The 18,368-nt window shown below is 52.1% G+C and overlaps 1 protein-coding gene and 1 long non-coding RNA gene across 4 annotated transcripts in view; one reads left to right on the plus strand and one right to left on the minus strand.

The window, feature by feature from the left end:
* Positions 1-68: 68 nt before the first annotated feature.
* On the plus strand, positions 69-4,238 carry LOC121667979. The gene is made up of 4 exons (XR_006017214.1): positions 69-359; positions 782-820; positions 1,067-1,362; positions 2,934-4,238. It is a non-coding gene; the product is annotated as an uncharacterized LOC121667979 (long non-coding RNA).
* COL6A2 (collagen type VI alpha 2 chain) overlaps positions 3,669-18,368 on the minus strand; it is a 24,538-nt gene continuing 9,838 nt past the window's right edge. The window contains exons 12-28 of one of the 3 annotated variants that reach the window (XM_042035233.1): positions 18,159-18,221; positions 17,843-17,905; positions 17,266-17,355; positions 16,407-16,469; positions 15,974-16,036; positions 15,787-15,849; positions 15,257-15,319; positions 14,780-14,830; positions 14,397-14,432; positions 13,951-14,013; positions 13,645-13,707; positions 13,401-13,436; positions 13,134-13,179; positions 12,858-13,010; positions 12,234-12,686; positions 11,922-11,960; positions 3,669-5,052 (exon numbers count right to left, since the gene is read on the minus strand). In XM_042035233.1, the coding sequence (XP_041891167.1) occupies positions 4,445-5,052; positions 11,922-11,960; positions 12,234-12,686; positions 12,858-13,010; positions 13,134-13,179; positions 13,401-13,436; positions 13,645-13,707; positions 13,951-14,013; positions 14,397-14,432; positions 14,780-14,830; positions 15,257-15,319; positions 15,787-15,849; positions 15,974-16,036; positions 16,407-16,469; positions 17,266-17,355; positions 17,843-17,905; positions 18,159-18,221 (2,016 nt within the window). In that variant the 3' untranslated portion in view covers positions 3,669-4,444. Of the gene's footprint in view, positions 5,053-7,955; positions 9,270-11,921; positions 11,961-12,233; positions 12,687-12,857; positions 13,011-13,133; positions 13,180-13,400; positions 13,437-13,644; positions 13,708-13,950; positions 14,014-14,396; positions 14,433-14,779; positions 14,831-15,256; positions 15,320-15,786; positions 15,850-15,973; positions 16,037-16,406; positions 16,470-17,265; positions 17,356-17,842; positions 17,906-18,158; positions 18,222-18,368 lie in introns of those variants that run through there. The other 2 variants (XM_042035235.1, XM_042035234.1) reach the window with 2 other exon arrangements.

The raw sequence follows: 18,368 nt of genomic DNA on the forward strand, positions 1-18,368 counted from the left end.
CCTGGGCGCTGTGCCTGAGCTGGGAGCACCGAGCCAGGGTTCATGGTGGGTCAGCTGAGTCATTCCATCCATCCCTTGACGCCGGGAGCTGGAATCACAGCCCTCCACCGCCGGTGTTTATTATCGCTGTGGGACCTTTGTGCCGGCTGGGAGCGCCGTGGTGACGTTTCCCGCCCATGGTGCCCATGGTGACGGCGCGGCTCCCCCGCTCCCGTGGCACCCCTGCCCGCCGCACCCCGGCTCAGCGGGGCAGGGCCCCGCTATTTAACGGGTGCCCGACAGCCGGGAGAGCCGTGCCAAGGGCGGCGATCCCGAGTGCTGCCGGCATTGCCTCCTCTGGGAACTTTTCCGCAGGTTTGGTGAGTGCACGGCAGCGGGGGAGCACGGGGGCAGCGGGAGCGTGGGCACCTCTGGGTCAGGGTGCACTGTCCCCATGGCTGGCACTGCATCCAGGCACGTGTCCCCAGTCCCTTGTGGCCCACGAGGACACGAGCTCGGCACCCAGGCTGGGCCAGTGTGGGTTTATTTCCATTAAAAATGGAAACCACATGCCTGGGCTTTGGGGGTGCATGGAGGGCGGGACAGTTGCTCTGGGGGTTGGTGCTGTCACCAAAGGCACAGGACAGCTGTGAGGTCTGTGGAGGGATGGCACTCCTGGGGAAGCAGGTGTAGTCTCTGTGCCGGGAGCAGATATGTGGAACAGAGGAGTCAGGTCCCAGCTGCTGGCTGGGCAATGTCCCCTGGCAGGAGGTGACTGATGGTGCCTGTCCTTCCCTTTCAGCTCGGAGACCACTGAGGAGGATGTGTGACCCCAACCAAGGTGAGGAGCTGTGGGGCCGGGCAGGGCTGCAGGTACCACACAGCCATCAGGGCTCAGAGAGTAGCTCTGTGCCATGGCCACAGGCACCTGGGGGTTTACCTGCATCCCAAAGGCATGTGGGGTGTCCTTTGTGAGGAAGAGGTAGACCAGGATGGGCCCTTTGGGTGGAAGGGTACACCAGCTCCTTGCACTGTCTGTCTGAGGAGAGCCTGTCTCTGCCCACTAACAGCCCCCTCTTCTTCCTAGGCCCGCCACAACCATACCTTGCAGTGTGCCCTCCTGCCCCGCCAGGATACCCTGGTCCTGGCACAGGTCCCTGCCCTGGCGGCGTGGCAGTCTGCCCCCCGTGCCCTGCTCCACCTGGCCAGCACCCGCACGGGCACCCCCCATCGGGGCATCACCCCCATGGGCACCCCCCATCGGGGCATCACCCCCATGGGCACCCCCCAGCAGGCCATCACCCCCATGGGCACCAGGATCACCATAAGAAGCACCATAAGAAGCACCATAAGAAGAAGCACTGCAAGCACCACGGAGACAAGGTAAGAGTGGCACAGCAGTGAACCCTTCCCTAATTCTATTGTGGTCCTCTGGACCCCTCCCCGTTCCACAGCATCTTGCCTGAGCAGCTGGGACTCTCCTCTCCCATTGTGTAGTGGCTAGAGCAAGCTGCCAAAACTTCAGTGGCTTTTTTTAGACGTGGAAATTCCTGTTAGATTAATAAATAGGCAAGAATAAGTCATATTAAGTGAGTAATTTGAAAAGCAATCCATGAAATTCCTTGAAGCCATTTAAAATGGTGGCGTGGCTCGGGGTGCACTGTACAATGTATTAAATCCCAGGACTTTGTCCTGCTCACCTGAGTGCAAGTCGTCCATAAGGGACATTCACTCAGTGTCTTGCAGCAGAGGAACTGTTCAGTTCCTCCTTAAAAACAAAAAAAAGCCTCACAAGAAAACCAAAAAAGGAGAAGCAATTCCCTGTGCTTGGAGTAGATTCTGCAGAAAATGCCATTCCAGAGATGGGCACCATCCTGAGCAGGTCTGAATGAGGAACTGCTAAACAAGGGCCCATTTCCAACACTGGAGGTGGGAGCATTTCCCAGACAAATCTAACCAGCAGCTCCTCTCACTGGGAAACAGCTCTGGAAGTGATCTGCCGTGACTGGTCCTTGCTGGCAGAGAGCAAGACCTTTCTGGAATTTCCTTTATTGACCTTAAGAGTGTGATGAACAGCTATTATAGCATTGGCTTTCACAAATAGTGAAATATTAAGAAATATTATGTATTAGAATATGTTAGGAAAAATGATATGCATGGTAAGAATAACTTTGCTACACAGGTATTTACTAAGTAACATTTTAACTAGGATTAAAGTTACAAGATGATTATATAGCTTGAATTATACCTATATAATTTAAATTATCACTTTTTATACAGTGTAATAGCTAGTATGTGGTTAACTTATCACTTAATGCTTAAATAAACGAAAAGCCAGGTAGATAATCTCAAAAATAGACAAAATAAGAGAAGCAGCAGGATGTGCTAATGAGAAAGGAATTCAAACCGGTTGGACCCAGAAAGACCTAGGAACAGCATAACTGCGCACACTCCAAAGACACAGTTGAAAAGTTCAAGATGTGAGGAAGACCTGAGCCTTCATCAGAGAAGACCCCCGAAGACCCTCACATCGTAATACGCATGCTCTAGAAGGCAATCCGGGGGAGGAACTATGTTAATCCCTTTTAAAAAAATGTAAATCAGTGCACAGAAAATCTATGCATATGCATTGTAGTTTATTAATATGCATGAAGTTAAAGCAGATAACCGGGAATCTTTGTAAGTGTTCGTGCCTCTGGCTATGAGGCAAGCACCCAGCCCTGTCCTTTGGCTTAAGTGACCTTTGTCCCCTATTGTCCCTTATTAAATTTATAAAACCCCAAAAGCAAAAGGAGTGGGCTCCATTTCTCACAAGAGCCTTGTAAAAAAGTCATAAAAAACCTCCAGCCCTCCCACAATATGGGGCAGCCACAGCAGGGTCACTAACCCCTCTCAGGAATGCTGTGACAGAGGCTCATTTCCCTGCTGCCCTAAATTTGTTTTCTCTTCCCCAGCCCTCAGGTGGCTCCTGCAGCTCAAGCAGCTCAAGCAGCAGCTCTGACTCTGACTGAACGTCTGGCGTGTCCCACCTGCTCCGCGGTGATCAGCGAAACATGAGGCCAAAGTCCTCGTAGGAACCCCCTGCATGGCGCTCCCCTCCCTCCCCCTTTCCCTTGGAACAGTGTTTTGCCTGCTGAGTGATTTCTCGTATGTGTAGCTTGTAAGTCCTTTGACCTGGAATCTCGGAGTCAATGGACAGCATGTCCACCCTCTATCTTTCGGGGGAGCCTGCTGAAACTCATCATGTGCTGTTTTCCAATCTGCTGGTGTCTGTGTGTGTTTTCCTGCGCAGTGATACTGGCTGCTAACAGGGATCCAATAAAACTCCTTGCATTTCATGTGAACTTTCCGAGGTGTAGCAGAAGGGGTGGCTGGAGGATACTGTAATTATGTGGGCTGCCATCCTCCACATCAGGGTAATAATTTATAGGAACAATCTCACCATGGCAGAGGGAATCTCCCATGAAACAGATGAGGAATGTGAACAAGGCCAGTGCTTGGAGCAATCTGTGTCCCTGCCCATGGCAGGAGGAGTGGAATGAGATGGTCTTTCAGTTCCCTCCCAACCCAAACCATTCTGTGATTCCATGATATCTGGACACACCAGCTTGAAACCAGGAGAATCAGCTGCTCACTGAAAATAATTTTTAAAATCCTCAAAACTACAGAAAAAAGAGGCCTTTTCAGGATAGGGTGAAAAAGTTCCGTTTATTTTTGCAGACAGCACAATTCAAGTTCAAATCTGGGCATTGCTCAGCAGATACCAGTGGGAAGAAGGTACCACGGATGCTTTGAGCACGTTGGGGTGACTGGGAGGCAGTTCTGGTGGCTGTCCAGTATTGTGTCAATGCTGGGAGTCATGCTGCCCCTCTCAGCTGAAATTTGGAGTGCAGTAATAGATGAGCAGGTTCTGATGAAGGGTAGAATGACAGAAGGAATAAAGGGAGGTATGGCCCACAGGAAAATAAAGATCTTAGAGATGATTTGTGACATTTAAGATAGATACACCCCCCAAAGGAGCATCTGTGGAAGGCAGCAAAACCTCTCACACCATCCTGCTGTTCCCAGGAAGGAGGAGCAAGACACACTGAGAGATATTGAGAGTTTTTGAAAACTAGAGTTACTCATTGGTCCTGCTACACCAGAAAGGTTTCTTGCATCTCTGATAAGGCCTCCTAGGATTACAGTACGTACACAAGTCATGGCTTGGTGTGTGCAAAGCTTTACAGAAGTACATCGTATGGCTCTGTATCCTGCTTTGATCTGGGTTTTAATTAGCACCATAAATGTAAGATACATGACACTTCATCATGAAAATCAATAAAGAGCTCTGGATTTTGGCTAGAAAGGAGGACCCAGAGGGCAGCTCTTCTGGGCTAGCAACCATACAGGGGGAAGAAAATACAACAGGTAATATCAGGGGTGTGTATATCAGTGAGAGAAGGATTTTGTGTGCGCCCTTCCTTTAACAAATCCACCGAATGAACCTGTCGAAGAAGCTGGGCTGGGAGAGGCTGTTATAGTCCTTCTCCCGGAAGATGGCTGCCCGGTCCCCCAGGCCAAGCTTCAGCAGGACATCCATGTCCACGTCGCTCCCCAGAGCCACCACCGTGGGCATGACATCCTGCTTCTTCATGGAGTTGATGGCCTCCTCCAGGTTCTTGCTTCCCGTGATGCCGTCGGTGATGAAGACGAAGGAGAGCTCGGCGTTGCGCCGGGCGAGTCGCTGCCCGTTGCCCGGGCTGAGCACGATGTTGTTGATGGCGTGGATGATGGCTGACCCGATGTTGGAGGATGAGTCCAGGTACTTGATCTGCGCCAGGGCGTCGGAGATCTCGGTCAGGTTGTGGGTCAGCGGGAAGACCACGTTCTGGTCCTGCTCGCTGCCGTACTGCAGCAGTGCGATCCGGGCGTTCATGTGGTCGCTATTGCTCCGGGCCAGCGTCAGCTGCTGCGCCACATCCTCCACGAAGCGGTGGGCACTCTGAAAGTTCTGCTCCCCAATCCTTTCTGAGCCGTCCAGCAAGAAGACAATGTCAACAGGGCGCTGGGTGCACTGGGCCACAGCAAGCTCTGCAGGGGGAAGAAGGAGGACAAGAGTTGGGATGATAAGAAGACTACAGGATAATTTGGGTTGGAGTTGCCTCTGTGCATCCTTGTCCAAAGAAGGATCAGCCCAACCCTGCTGCCAAAGCTTGTCTTTGCAGCTTGAAATGAAGGAGCTTTGCTTTTGATGCCCTCAGCTACTGGGTGCTTAATGAATGTTAATTCTGGGACTGATGATAGACCCTCATGAAATTAGACAGGTCTGTGCATTTCAGTCCCAGAATTACACCCACTGCCTTACATCAATTTCCAGCTCTTATTTGTGAGACGAATATCCAGCGATTAGTGGCAGGCAGCACCTGCAAACCTCTCAGTTACTTCTGGAGAGTGGTATACTGTCAGAGTTACACTTACCATAAAAGCATAGAATCAGAGAATCACAGAATGGTTTGGGTTGGAAGGAACCTTAAAGCTCATCTCGCTCCAGCACCCTGCCGTGGGCAGGGACACCTCCCACTAGACCAGGTTGCTCCAAGCCCAGTCCAAACACATCGAATACATGAATATATGCAGTGAGTGAACTCAGGGAAAAAAAAGAAGAAAATAGCTATGTTTGGAGTCAGCTGATAGTCAGAGACTATTATTTCCTCCCTTTTCGGTAGTTATGTGCATTGCATTCAGGGTTCCTCTGCATTCCCCGAGCTGGCAGCAGGGCAATGGCCATAGCACTCTCAAGCAGTTCTGTGCCTCTGAGGCTGCATCTCAAAAGAGTGAAGTCCTGAAGATGCTGCCATGTTGTGTTGTGTGACTGGCAAGGAATAGGAGCTTCTGGAGCAGCCCCACCTTGAGCACCCATTTCTGGCAACAGGGGGTAACTTTGGGGGTAGGAGTGTAACATTAGATTGAATTTCCACACTGTGAGCAAGTCCAGCCTGACAATGAGCTTCCCTAGTGCTGGACAGTGCTACACCTGGGTTCAGCACAGAATCAGGGAATCACAGATTCCTTATGGTTGAAAAAGCCCTCTGAGATCCTCAAGTCCAACCATTAGCTCAGCACTATCATGTTAACCACTAAACCATATCCTGAGCACCACATCACATTTTTTGAACACCTTCATGGATGATGACTCCACTGTTTCACTGGGTAGCCTGTTTCAGTGCCTGACTGTCCTTTCAGTGAAGAAATTTCCCCTAATATCCAGTCTAAATCTCCCCTGGTGCAACCTGAAGCCATTTCCTTTTGTCCTATCACTTGTTACCTTCCCTCTTTTAAAGCAATAAAGGCACATACTCACCTCTGCCCAATCTTCCGTGAGAAATGTTGTCTAAAGGCATGTTGATGCTGCAGTTCCTGGTATGCAGGTACTGCTGCCACAAGGATACCTTGCCTTGGCAGCACCTGCACTGCTGGTCCTCACGTGCTCTGAGCAACCGTGGAGGGGGAAAGGCAGGAAGGAATCCCCCTTGCAACCACACAGTGCAAAACCTCTGTGAGGGTCTGTGAAAGCAGGTGCGAGCAGGGGCTGCGTGTCATGTTGGGGCAGTGCTAGCAGCCTCCCCCAAGGCCTGCCCACATGTTTTTTGAGATGACAAGCAAGCCTGAAGAGCTCCTAGCTAAGCAGAGGGCAGCATCACTCCATGGAGCTTCAGCGGGAGTGTAATGCACATCTGACAGGAGCATTCCCCAGAGACACATTCTGCTCGCTGCTCAGCCCTCACAGCTGGAGAGGGCTGCCTTCCAGCTGTTTGATAAAGTGCCTTTACATATGAGTTATCCCATGGGAATGTAGGGCAGTAAAGCCTTGGGGTTGTCCTGCTCAGTGTCAGGCTCTGTTTGCAGCTTGTTCTCATTTCTGAGAGGCTGAGGACCCGAGCACCCTTTTCTGCAGCAAGATTCTCATCCTAACTGGCAGACAAGCTCTCAGAAGTACCACCATGAATTAGGCCGACTAAAACCTTCCTGTTGTGCTTTTAACTGGTGCAGTGGGCCTTCTTATGTGGATCATGAATGCCTGTAGCTCACCTTACTGCACAGGTGGGGATGTCTAATGAAGGCAGCGCAAATAAGCAGAAATATCATTGATTTTTCTGCCATTAGTGTACAGAGTAACTCCACCCATTCACATCACCTTCCTGCTTTTTCTAAAACCTGAACAACTTGTATTTCCTCTATTCTTTTGCAGTATTGACAGTGGAGATGAAAGTGAGGTGGGGACTGACCTTGCAGCCCTTTTTGGGGTTTCCCCCTTTCCCAGCCCCTCCTGTATCTTTGGGGAGGTATGGACCATCCTTTACCTTCCTTATCTCTGTCCTTCCTTTGCCCAAGAGTTTCACTGAAGGAACGCTGCTGTGATGAAATCCATCTGGTTTTATCAGAGGGATTAGACGGGATTATGCTAAAAAACACTCCTTCACCAACTTCTCCAATCCTCTTTTTGTTCAGCAAAACGTCCCAGCCCTGAGGTCTTTTCAAATCAGTGGGGTTTGGGAGCTTTTCCTCTGGCATCATGGCTGGAGCACCTTAACTACTCTGAGTTCAGTCCTGCATCCCAGCAGGCTAAGTCACACTAATTTTGGGGTAAAAAACAAAACAGAATAGGGAGTTTGGCTTTGCACAGACTATCTGGAATATGTGAATTATGACCAGACTCAGGCACAGGCTGATCTTTTTGCCTTCACCTAAAACAGAGAGCACACCATGTAAAGCACTCAGAACTCTTTCCCCTCTATTCTACACTGATAGCAGTTCTGTTCTCTGAGCAACTTGTCCCTGTAGACTGGGGGAAAAAGTGCTGAAACCTCGGGGGAACACCGCAGTAAGTTCAAAGTGGGCAACTCCCACGGCTGAGCTTGGCAAGCGGCTCCACCTTTTATACCCGGAAATATTACAGCCAAATTCCTGAGGATAGCACATCTCTCTTCCGCCCATTAAATGTGACATTTGCTCAGTATACTTTATTGCAGTAATACCATGTCAGTCAGAGTAAGCACTTCTACTCCTGTGTCTGCACATGAAATCCCACTACCTCTAAATACAGCTTGAGAGCAGTTAAACTGGAGGTGGGAATGGCCCTTGCCTGCCTGACTTTGTGCAAACTGGGCCATGGATGACTGAGTGGATGGAGATACCAGGCCTTGTCTATGCACACATACCTGCAGTGCAGGTGGTGGCTCTGTGGTGTCTGAGCCAAAGCAGCACTGGGTATGGATTGAGTAGGCTCTACTACATCAAGCTTAAGTACTTGCTTTTAAACAGCTCACATCAGTCAAGGAATTTTGCTTTGGACCACTCGGCCCCACGTAACAGAATATCTGCCTTTTGGATATGGACAGCTACATGTTGTGGATTACGACAGAGGAAACACAAATGTACAAGCAGAGAAAAAGGCCAGGGGAGCCCACACAGCTTCTGAGAGAATCACTGCCCAGGTGTCAGTGCTCCCAAAGGAAAGGGAGGGTTGCTCCCTCTCCCACCCTGCTTGCTCCTTCCCTCCACCCCCAGCTGCCCATGAGGGGTTCCACAGAGACACTGTGGTGAGCGGGGATGCACCTTGCTTGGTCAGCCTTGCAGGACTTGAAGAGAGCCTGTGGTAACCGAGAGAGAGGATGCAGAAAGGGGAGAAGGATGCTTTGGAGGGGGTCAGCAAGGACATACACAGGAAAACATGGGGAAAACGCGTCGTTAGGCTCTCAGCAAAAAAGCAGCAGAGAAAGCAAGAGCATCCCTTGGTACTGCTGGGGAAAGCCACCATGCTCATCAGCCAGCTGAGCTGGAGGGGACTGCTCCTTGTGTCCCATCCCTGGCTGAGCACAACCAAGCCATTCCACTGCCTCTGTCTCTCCTAAACTAAAAAAATCTCCCCATGAACTGTCCCCTCTGCCACACAGGAGCGATGATTTCCACCTCCACTCGGCCTCTGCCTCCAAGTGACCCCCAAGAGAGGTCTCAGCACAGCCCTAGCACGGTCTCTGGGTCCCCCACAATCTCGCTGTGCACCATTTTGAAGGTGTCAATGAACAAGTCCATCCACTCTTGCCGCTCATTTCCAGTGGCAAACTTGGCTTTTTCGGCGGTAAAGGCCAAAGTGGCCACCAGCTGGGTGTACACGCTGGGGTCCCGGGATTCCCGCGTGGAGTTTAGGAACTGGGCGATCGATTGTATGGTGCTGGGAAAATCTATGTTGACTCCCTCTTCCATGGGGCGGAAAATAACTGGGTTTATGCTCCCAGGGTTCCTGTCATCTGCAAGTGAGCGTCAAAAGAATATTTTCAGGGCTTGCTAGCAATGGCTACGTCTCTGAAAGCTACCTGGCTTTCCTACCTGCACTGCACCAGGGAAGAACAGAGCTAATGAGGACAGAGGAGTAAAGACCAAAGCCAGATTTTAAATCTTTCTGCCATTTGTGTCTGAGGAACCATGGGATTTGCCCTGAAATCTTTCACACATCAACTGAATGACTTCAGAAAATTACACAAAACCTTAACTGCCCAGTTCCTGCTGATCCAGCATAGGCACGATGGAGAAGAAGCAGTGCTCAGGAAAAGGGCCACCTCCTACTGCAGATGGGATTAACCCATCATGTAGTTTAGGGTCATGTAGCTATGTGCCAACCGCACCCACGGTGCTGTAAGGCAGAAAGGCATCGAAGGGACAGCATCATGTGACCCCCTTGCCTGGCACTCAGCCTCAGGGCAGTGACTCCACTCAAAGCTGTGCGGTGTCTGGGCTTGTCAGGGCCCTGAGAGCCTCCGTCTGCACCTGGCTGTGCCAAATTTAACTTTGAATAAAACCCCAAAGCTCAAAGCAAAGCCTTTTGCGTGGGTTAGCAAGAGCCTCTCAGGATGTCATGCAGTTTCTACGAAGCAAGTGGTCAGTTCAGATTTGCTCAGCATACAACCCTCCAGCATCCTGTTAGCACAGCTGTGACTGAGGAGAGACAAGGGGCTGTGCTGAAAATGGGACACTCTCAGGTAAAGCCCTGAGGCAGCATGGGGGGAAGACAGGGTGTATGTGGTACCTGTCCCTGTCTGTGCTCTGCTGGCATTACCCAGGCTGAAGCTGGGGCACAGTTGATTTGCCCCTCAAAGTGCCAGGACCACCATGCTGAGCCATGGGGCCAAGAACGGGGCAGGTTTAGCTGCCTCCCTGACCTGAGTCTGTCTGGCCAGTCCAGGCACATGTGCTGGATGTGCACTGGCTCGCTCACGTTCCCTCCGAAGGGCACTGTCTCCATCCAGAGGATCTGCGTGGGAATTGGCACGAGCTCATGGGATGTTCTCCGAGAGCCAGAGAAGCCCCAGGCTCTGTCATGTCCCATCCCATCCAACGTGTTCCCGTGCCACTAGGGAAGTGTGACCACTGCAAATCCTTCTGAACATGACAGCAGAGCAGCATGGCCCAGCTGGTGTGGTAGGTGGGAGGCTCTGTGCCCAAAGACTCCTGAACCAATTACTTAAAATTCCATCTACCAGCCCTAGCCCAACTTTCACCCATGCTGAGAGGGCACTTTGAGAGGACGCCAACCCTACCCAGCCACGTCACTCCACCTCCCATGTTCTGTGGGGCGCAGGTCTTGCCTGTGGTTGGCCTGGCTTGCATATGGCATGGCTTAAGGGATTCACCCAAGAGGGAACGCCCTCAGATGCCTCCTCAAGCCATTCCTGTTGCAGTCCCCAGGGCTGCCAGGCACCACCGAACTGTTCTCACCTTGCATCAGGAACAGAAACATGCAACTGCACTACAAGGAAAGGACAGACAGCTTTGGAGGGCTTTGATGCCCAAGCCCGGGAGAAATGAGTGTGCCACTGCTTGTGTTCCTCGGAAACGGGAAGGCCGAAAAGACCAAAACCTTTGATGACACCTGAGCAATGACAAGCGTGGCCTGGGGATGTCACCTCCTTGTGCAGAGATTTGCAGGACAAAGCTCCTCAGAAGACACAGCAGAGGAGCTCAGAATCATGGCTGGACACTGTGCCCCTGGCATGGCCAGGTGCAAATACTCAAAATACCAGTGAGATATTTTAGACAGGAATAATTATAGTTTTTCTCCAGATTTCTGTGCATCCTGGGACCAATCTTCCTTTCCTTTCCACAGAAACAAAGGGACTTATTTAAAAATGAAATTTGATATTCTCTATAAGGCTCAGTTGAAGCTGGGGACTGCCACAAAAACATTCATGGCAAGAGAAGAGACAAAAATTGCAGAACGGGCAAAACTTTGGTCTTCTATAAACTTTGTGTATCAGCAGAGAGTGCATCTATTGTATTTAAACAGACACAGGGACTCAGGCAGATGGGACCTCTCTGGGAATTTGGGATACACATTTGCTCCTTAACAAGCAAAATGTGACCCCGTAAAGCTACCTTCAGCACACAGAGCACCAGAAGATCCTTACAGCCTTTTCCTTTAATCCAACACCCTGAGTTAACTGTTAATTAAATATAGCCAGCGTTAGAGAAGCCAAAGCTCTGGGTCCACTAGGTTGCTATTTTCCAACTGATCCCTAATAACAGCTCTGCCCATCACTCCCAAGGAGCATCCTGCTACAAAAGTCACCATGAGTGGGAATTTAGCAAGGGGATTTTGACTTGAGTTTGGAGGTCAAAACCTGGTAGCTCCCAGGAATTTCGATGGGGAAAAGTATCAGGGATGAGCCATGCTGGTGCACTCACACAGTGCACTTGTACCTACCTGTGCAGGGAACTCAGAGAGACAGGAAAAGAGCAGGAGACGAAACCCTGGAGCCTCTCCTCATGTAAAGTAGCACTATTTCCCAAACTCCTGCCTTCCAAAGGAACTGAACAGGGTTGCACCCCCCTCTCCTACTCCTGAGCCTCATGCAGTCTCCCCCCAGAGTCTGTGCAGATGGCATGAAGCTACTTGTAATGTTTACCTGTCTGACAGGGCAGCTCGGGGCAGACGACCTGTGGATCTGGAAGGAAAAGAAACAAGGAAAACTGAGCCATGTGCTGCCATCCCCTGCACAGTCAGAGTGGCAGGACAAGGTCTCTTCCAAGGAACACCAAAGGACTGCCCCAAAAGGCTGGTCTTTATCTGAGGAAGGACTCTTAGTCCAGGGCTACCTAAAGGTCAGACCCCACCATGGATGACCCAGCTGCTGGCCAACCTGCTGGGACACATCTTGGCCCCCCACCCCAAACCCTGGGGCGCAAAACTCCAGTTCCATGCAAGGACAGGGACAGACCTGGGCAGAGCACGTCCTCCATCTTGTCAATGAATTCCTCTGCCACCAGGTCTGAGAAGAGCCTCATCTTCTGGACTCGCTGGGGTTCATTGCAGGCGATGGAGACCAGGGTCTCGCTCTGCTCCGGCTGGTCGAACATGTCTCCTATGCCAATGGTGTTGACCACCACATCTCTACCGCAGAGAGCCCCGAGGTTCTTGTCATCATCCCGGGGGTCGTAGCGCCCGTCTGTGATCACCACAGCGAACACTTGGGCTTTCTTTCTCCTGCTTTCCTTGATGAGCTTGTTGTAGGCAAACTGAAGGGCAGATGGTGTCCAGGTGCCTCCAGCGATCCACTCCAGGCGCTTCACCGCTTCCTTGAAGCTCGACAGGGAATTGATGCGCTCGTCATCAAGCTTGATGGCTTCAAAAGTCCCCTCGTGACTGTACTGCACCACCCCAACACGGGCACCTGCCAAGGAAGTGTCACATTACTTGGCTTTGCATCCTTGGGGAAAAGTGGAGAAAGTCAAAGAGCTGCCCAATTGGTCTGAAAAGCCGTGGAAAATAAACAGTGAAGTTGAAAGGATCCAAGACCTTTTTCTTTTCCCCATGCCCTACTCTGTTCCCACAGAGCCCAGACCTGTCTCTGACTTGGGGTCCTTGGCAATAGAGCCCAGCCTGCTGACCACATTGACGACAAAATTCTTCTCCAGGGTGAAGTTGGTGTAGCCGATACTCTCGGAGCTGTCTATGACAAACATGATGTCCAGGGCACCGCAGCGCTTTTCACAGTCTGGGGAGAGGGGCAGGGAGAGAAACACGTGGGTCAGTGATGCTGGGAACCCTCTGGTGACCCCCTGTCCCCATCCCTCGAGTGGTTGTTCCCCTTCCCTGGGGAGAGGTGATGTCTGCTCACCACAGCATCCACACGTCTCTCGCACGTAGGTCATCACGTCGCAGTCCTGCCAGGAAAGGGGTGCAGGGTGAATGCTTCCCTCTAAGGGAAAGGCTCCCCTTTGCCTTCCCACCCAACCAGCCCTCTCTCCTCTTTCCCTGGCTCCCATGGGAAGCCACAGGCCACCTCTGCCAGGCAGCAGCAGGACCTGATGCCCTGTTTTGTTCCCAGGCTGTGCATGGAAAAGCCATGATTGCCCCAGGAAGAAGAGTAGCAGGGGTTACTTACAGTCAGACCGGGGTCTCCTGGTGGGCCAGGGGTCCCCTGCAAGAAGAACACAGGGATTTCAGGCACAGTTTTCCCATTAGTTCTTTTTCTGGGAACTAGATGTCAGAGCCATTATAAATGTGGCTTTTTGCTGAAGGGGAAGGAGAAAGGGAGGGCAAGCCCCCACTGTGAGCCAGCGGACACATCTGGCAGCTGGTGTCCCCTCCAACAGCATCTACTCAGACATGATGCCATGGGACAGTACCTCAGGGCCTGCTTCACCAGGTGGACCACGCTGTCCAGGCTCTCCTCCTGGGCCAGGATCACCCTGGGGAAGAAGTAAAGAAGGGTCAAATATTTCCTGGGCAATGCTAGTAATGCAGCCTCAGGTGTTCAGGGCCCCTCCTGACCCCCTGGTCAGGCTCAGCCCTGCTGAGCACAGTCACCAGCCTGCCACAGCTGAGCTTGGGGACAGGGAGCAGGCAGAGAGTGGCAATGTCACCCCCAGCACACCTAGCAGGGGTGTGGGAGGGGGACACTGACCCTGGGGCAGTACAGGGAGGCTGCTTACCGGCTCCCCCTTCTCTCCTTTGGTCCCTTGTGCTCCTTTTGGTCCAAGCTCACCTCTTCCTCCCTGCTCGATGGAAGGAGAAACAGATCCGGCATGGAGCACATCTGGATGTGCTCAGGCAGAGGCTCTGCTGCATCACAAACACATGCCTGCCTGGCCTGGGACAGCATCCTCTAAACCAGCAGCTCAGAGCACAGCAAACAAACAGTGTTTACACAGGCATTAACCAAAAAAAAAAAAAGAAGTTCCGCAACGCATTTTTCAGATTATTTCAAAAGGAGATGGGCTTGCGAGATACAACCAGGCTCAACAGCTGCAGGGAACATCCAGGGCAGCTGCTGGCAGGGCTGGCTCCTCAGCCATTAACCCAGAGGGCTGGGAGACAACTGGCATCCCAGCCAGTACAAATAAACAGGTGATGGAGACCTGGAGACAAACACACCCACCTTGGGTCCTGGCCGCCCCTTCTCACCCTTGTCACCCTGCAAAAGGAGAGGAGGGAGAGGTCAGCACCTGTCCAGGACTGGCCCCACACTGTGCACATGTACACCCAAAGATTGCAGTGAGGGGCAAGAAGCTGAAGAGCAGCTGTAGCTGCAGGCTGATGGTTGAGGGACCATCACCATTATTGAGGCTGGGGTTCCCAGCACCTGGTGGACTGTGGCCAGGGTCAGTCCTGGTGTTCAACCCCCTTTCTCCTTCCCAGGCTCCACACATCTGTGACCCTGAGCATTTTTCTTCCTCCTTCCCTGTTTTCTCAGGCTGCTCGGATCCAACAGCAACACCCACACAAACAGATTTCCTCACGTGCTGAACGAGGAATACGTACCTGAGGGCCTCTGGGTCCAGGGTAGCTGAAGCCAGGCCTGCCTCTGTCACCCTTTAGTAGAAAAAAAGACCCATGAGATACCAACCCTTCTGACCTGCTCCTGTCAGAAACAGTTACAGCCATTTTCATTTTCTCTCGGGGTGAGATACCACCAGGAGCCAAAGCTTCTGCAGCTGGCCCTGAAGCACTGGGAACAACTGTGCAGAGCAAGGATTTGTGGGGTTTTGTGGATGTCATGTGCCAGGGATGCCCCTGAATCTGCTCAGGTGAGGGGTGTAATCAGAGCTGCCTTGGCCAGAGCAAGACCTACATCTCTGCCCCATAGGGAGGCTCAGGTCTGATTCTGTTTCTGAGGCACACAAGTTTCTGCAGTGAAAACTGCCTATTTTTTTTTTTTTTAATAAATAAATAAATAAATAAATAAATAGGAACACAAACCTGCCCTTTCAAATGCAGAGGTTTATTCATGAACTTTACCTTTGGTCCTGGTGGTCCAGCATCACCTCTTGGGCCCAAGTCACCAGGATCCCCACGTGATCCCTGCAGGACAGTTTTGGGGAGAAGGCAAGAACTGAGTGAGGATGTTCCTTGCTGTCCCCCGGCACACAGGGGACCGTGCTGGAAAAACCAGCTCTCGAGATGGTGCTGCAGGACCATGTCCCTTCCTGGTGAGTTTACTGTGACAGTGACTGTCTCAGCAGTGGGGTTCCCATGTCCCATAGAGCCACATGGATGTCACAGCACTACTGCCACATCGGGGTGATGGACTAACCGCAGACCCAGGACAAATGGGTGCTTGTGGAGTCCCATCTTCCCTCTCCCCAGTGACCCACCCGCTCTGGTGATCCATTCCACACTGCCATGGGAACACCCAGTTTCTGAGTCTCCCTGAGAGAAGGCTGTGCAGGTTCTCCTCGGGAGGGACAGTGCAGGCAGCTTGTGTAAGCAGGGCAAGCCCTCACCACAGAAGGAGGGCCTGGTCACACACGTGCCCAAGTGTGACTTACTATCCTGCCTGGCTCTCCCACAGCACCCGAAGGGCCTCGGGGTCCTGGCAGTCCTTGTTCTCCCTGCACAGCAAAGAAAGACACAAGAACACACAGTGCATGAGGAGGAAAGCCAGGCAAGCTGCCCCGGATGGCAGCAGTGCTCCCCCTTCCTCCTGGCTGTCACCAAGCCTTGCTCCATGCTTACCCTGGCTCCTTTGTTTCCAACCTCACCGGGCAGACCACGAGTACCCTCTGGACCAGGATCTCCCTGTGAGAAGGGTAAAGATATTCCTGGTCAGGGAATGCTATCTCTGTACATGGCAGTGCTCCATGATGCCCTTCTCAAACCTCGTGTTTCTTGGTTTCAGTGTCAGGCAGTGTGCCCTCTGAATGTGTCTCTTAACCTTGAGCTTTGCTGCCCTTCATCCCCTCTCTTGACCAAACCCTGGAGGAGAAGGCTGTACCTGGTGCCAGCAGGGCAGGCAGTGGACACAGTGGGAGCACAGCACAGTGGGATCTGCATTCCCAGCTCTGGTGCTGCATGGACACTGCATGGCTGGGCAGTAGCACATCACACACACACCAGTCCTGTCCATATGGGGCTCACTTGCAATAATCTGGGCAGTTGCCTTACTCACCCTTTCTCCTATGCCTCCAGGAGAGCCTTTGCTGCCTTTCGTCCCTGGATCTCCACGTCGCCCCTTGGCAGACACAAAAGTCACATAAATGGGGTGAGAGGATGGATGTTACCTGGGCAGTGACCCCTGGCTGCCCTCCCTCCTCCCTCTGGGCCCAAGAGATGTACACCTGCCCCCTAAGCAAATGTGTTCCCAGCAGCAGGGGAGCAGGGATGCCCATGGCTCCTTTTGGGAAGCCACAGCCAGCCTGTTCTTTCACTGCAGCGACCACAAACACGCCTGGTTCATTCCCTCAGAGTTGAAGACTCTGATTTACTTCCAGCTCATCCAGTGTTGCTTTCCCCACTGGATCTTGCACAAGGACACATGCTGGCTGGGCTCTGGCCCCTTGGTGCTGGTGGAGCTGTGCCATGGATTGTCGTCTCCAACCCACCTCCCAAAATTTGCAGCGCCCCGCCATATTAACTTGGGTCTGTGTGGCACCACCGATACGTGACGCTGCCCTTCTCACAGAGCTCTGCCATAATGGCCACCAGATCTTGACTCTTTGAGCTCCTGCAAGGAGCCAGAGATTTGGGGAACTTGCCAGAGTATAACCAAAGTGTCCCTGGGCATCCAGAGGCCAGGCCTGTGTGGTTAAGTGGGAACACAGGACACTTCTCTAAGGTGAAATGGTTTAGGTCAGGCTTAGGATTATGGGAGTTCTGCTCTGTGATTTTGGGAGAGACAAGGAGATCAGCATCTGCACATCTTTCAGGATTCACAAAGCAGAATGGGGGAGTTTCTCAGCACTCATCCATGAAGCTGTCTCAGGTTCCTGCAGTGTGCCCAATGTCCAGGGATCTATTCAGCCACTTACAGCCTCTCCTTTGGGTCCAGGAGGTCCCACTTCACCTTTCCTTCCCTTGGCTCCAGCAGGCCCTTGAGCTCCAGAGTTGCCTGGGAGTCCCTTGGAGAAGAAAAAGAAATATGGTTTGTTGAAAGAGAGCTCAGGGTGCACACACACTCCCCCCATTTTTATCCCGTGTCAAGCAGTCCCCCTCAAGCAGAGGTGTGTATGAGCACCCAGGTTCTGCTTCCACACAACCTGGCACGCCCACATGGCACTGCCATGAGCACGGGCTCCAGCCTTGGAGCAGAGTGGTCCTGTGTAACCTTCCCCCCATCAGCTGACAACAGGTTTGTCAACTGCTCCTTACAGCATCCATCCAGTCCTGCCCAAAGCCAGAGGGGCTGTGGCTTCCCCATCCCTGGAAGTGTTCCAGGCCAGGCTGGACAGGGCTTGGAGCAACCTGGGCTAGTGGAAGGTGTCCTTGCCCATGGCAGGGGGTGGCATTGGATGGGCTTTAAGGCTCCTTCCAGCCCAAACCATTCTGTGATTTTATGAATAGACCACAATAAAGCACTGGAGATATTTGAACGCTGCATGAACCTACCGGGCTTCCTTTCTCTCCTGGGGGCCCCGGGGGTCCACTGCGACCAGGCCGGCCAGGATCCCCCTGAAACAGCCAGAGAGCCAATGGTCATTGCCTGCCTCACCAGCACATTCCACCATGAGTAGCCCAAGGAACAAGGCCAGCAAGGCTCTTCCCTCAGCTCCTGTGCCTGGTGATGGGATCCAGACCCCAAAGCCTATGGGCTCCACAAGCAGTGTAGGATTTAGGATATATGTAAAAATACAGGGAATGGTGTTCAGCTGTCCCCACTGGCAGCCTCTGCCCACACCCTGCTGTCTGTCCAGAGCACTTGTACCTTTATGCCTGCATCTCCTCTTTCACCTTGGTCTCCTGCATCTCCTGGGTAGCCATCAGGGCCCTGGGGAGGGAAACGAAAAGAACCACACACTTCACATTGGGAACACTCTCCATGCAGAATAAATCAAATAAAACTTTCTAATCAAATAAAATTTCGAAGCCAGTGCTTAGAAAGTTGCTATAGAGGCTAAAGTAGTTTTTGCTTGTT

Source organism: Corvus kubaryi, unplaced genomic scaffold, assembly GCF_017639235.1.
Source record: "Corvus kubaryi isolate FWS band 111438036 unplaced genomic scaffold, C.kubaryi_AGA036_p1.0 37383, whole genome shotgun sequence".
Classification (NCBI taxonomy): Eukaryota; Metazoa; Chordata; class Aves; order Passeriformes; family Corvidae; genus Corvus; species Corvus kubaryi.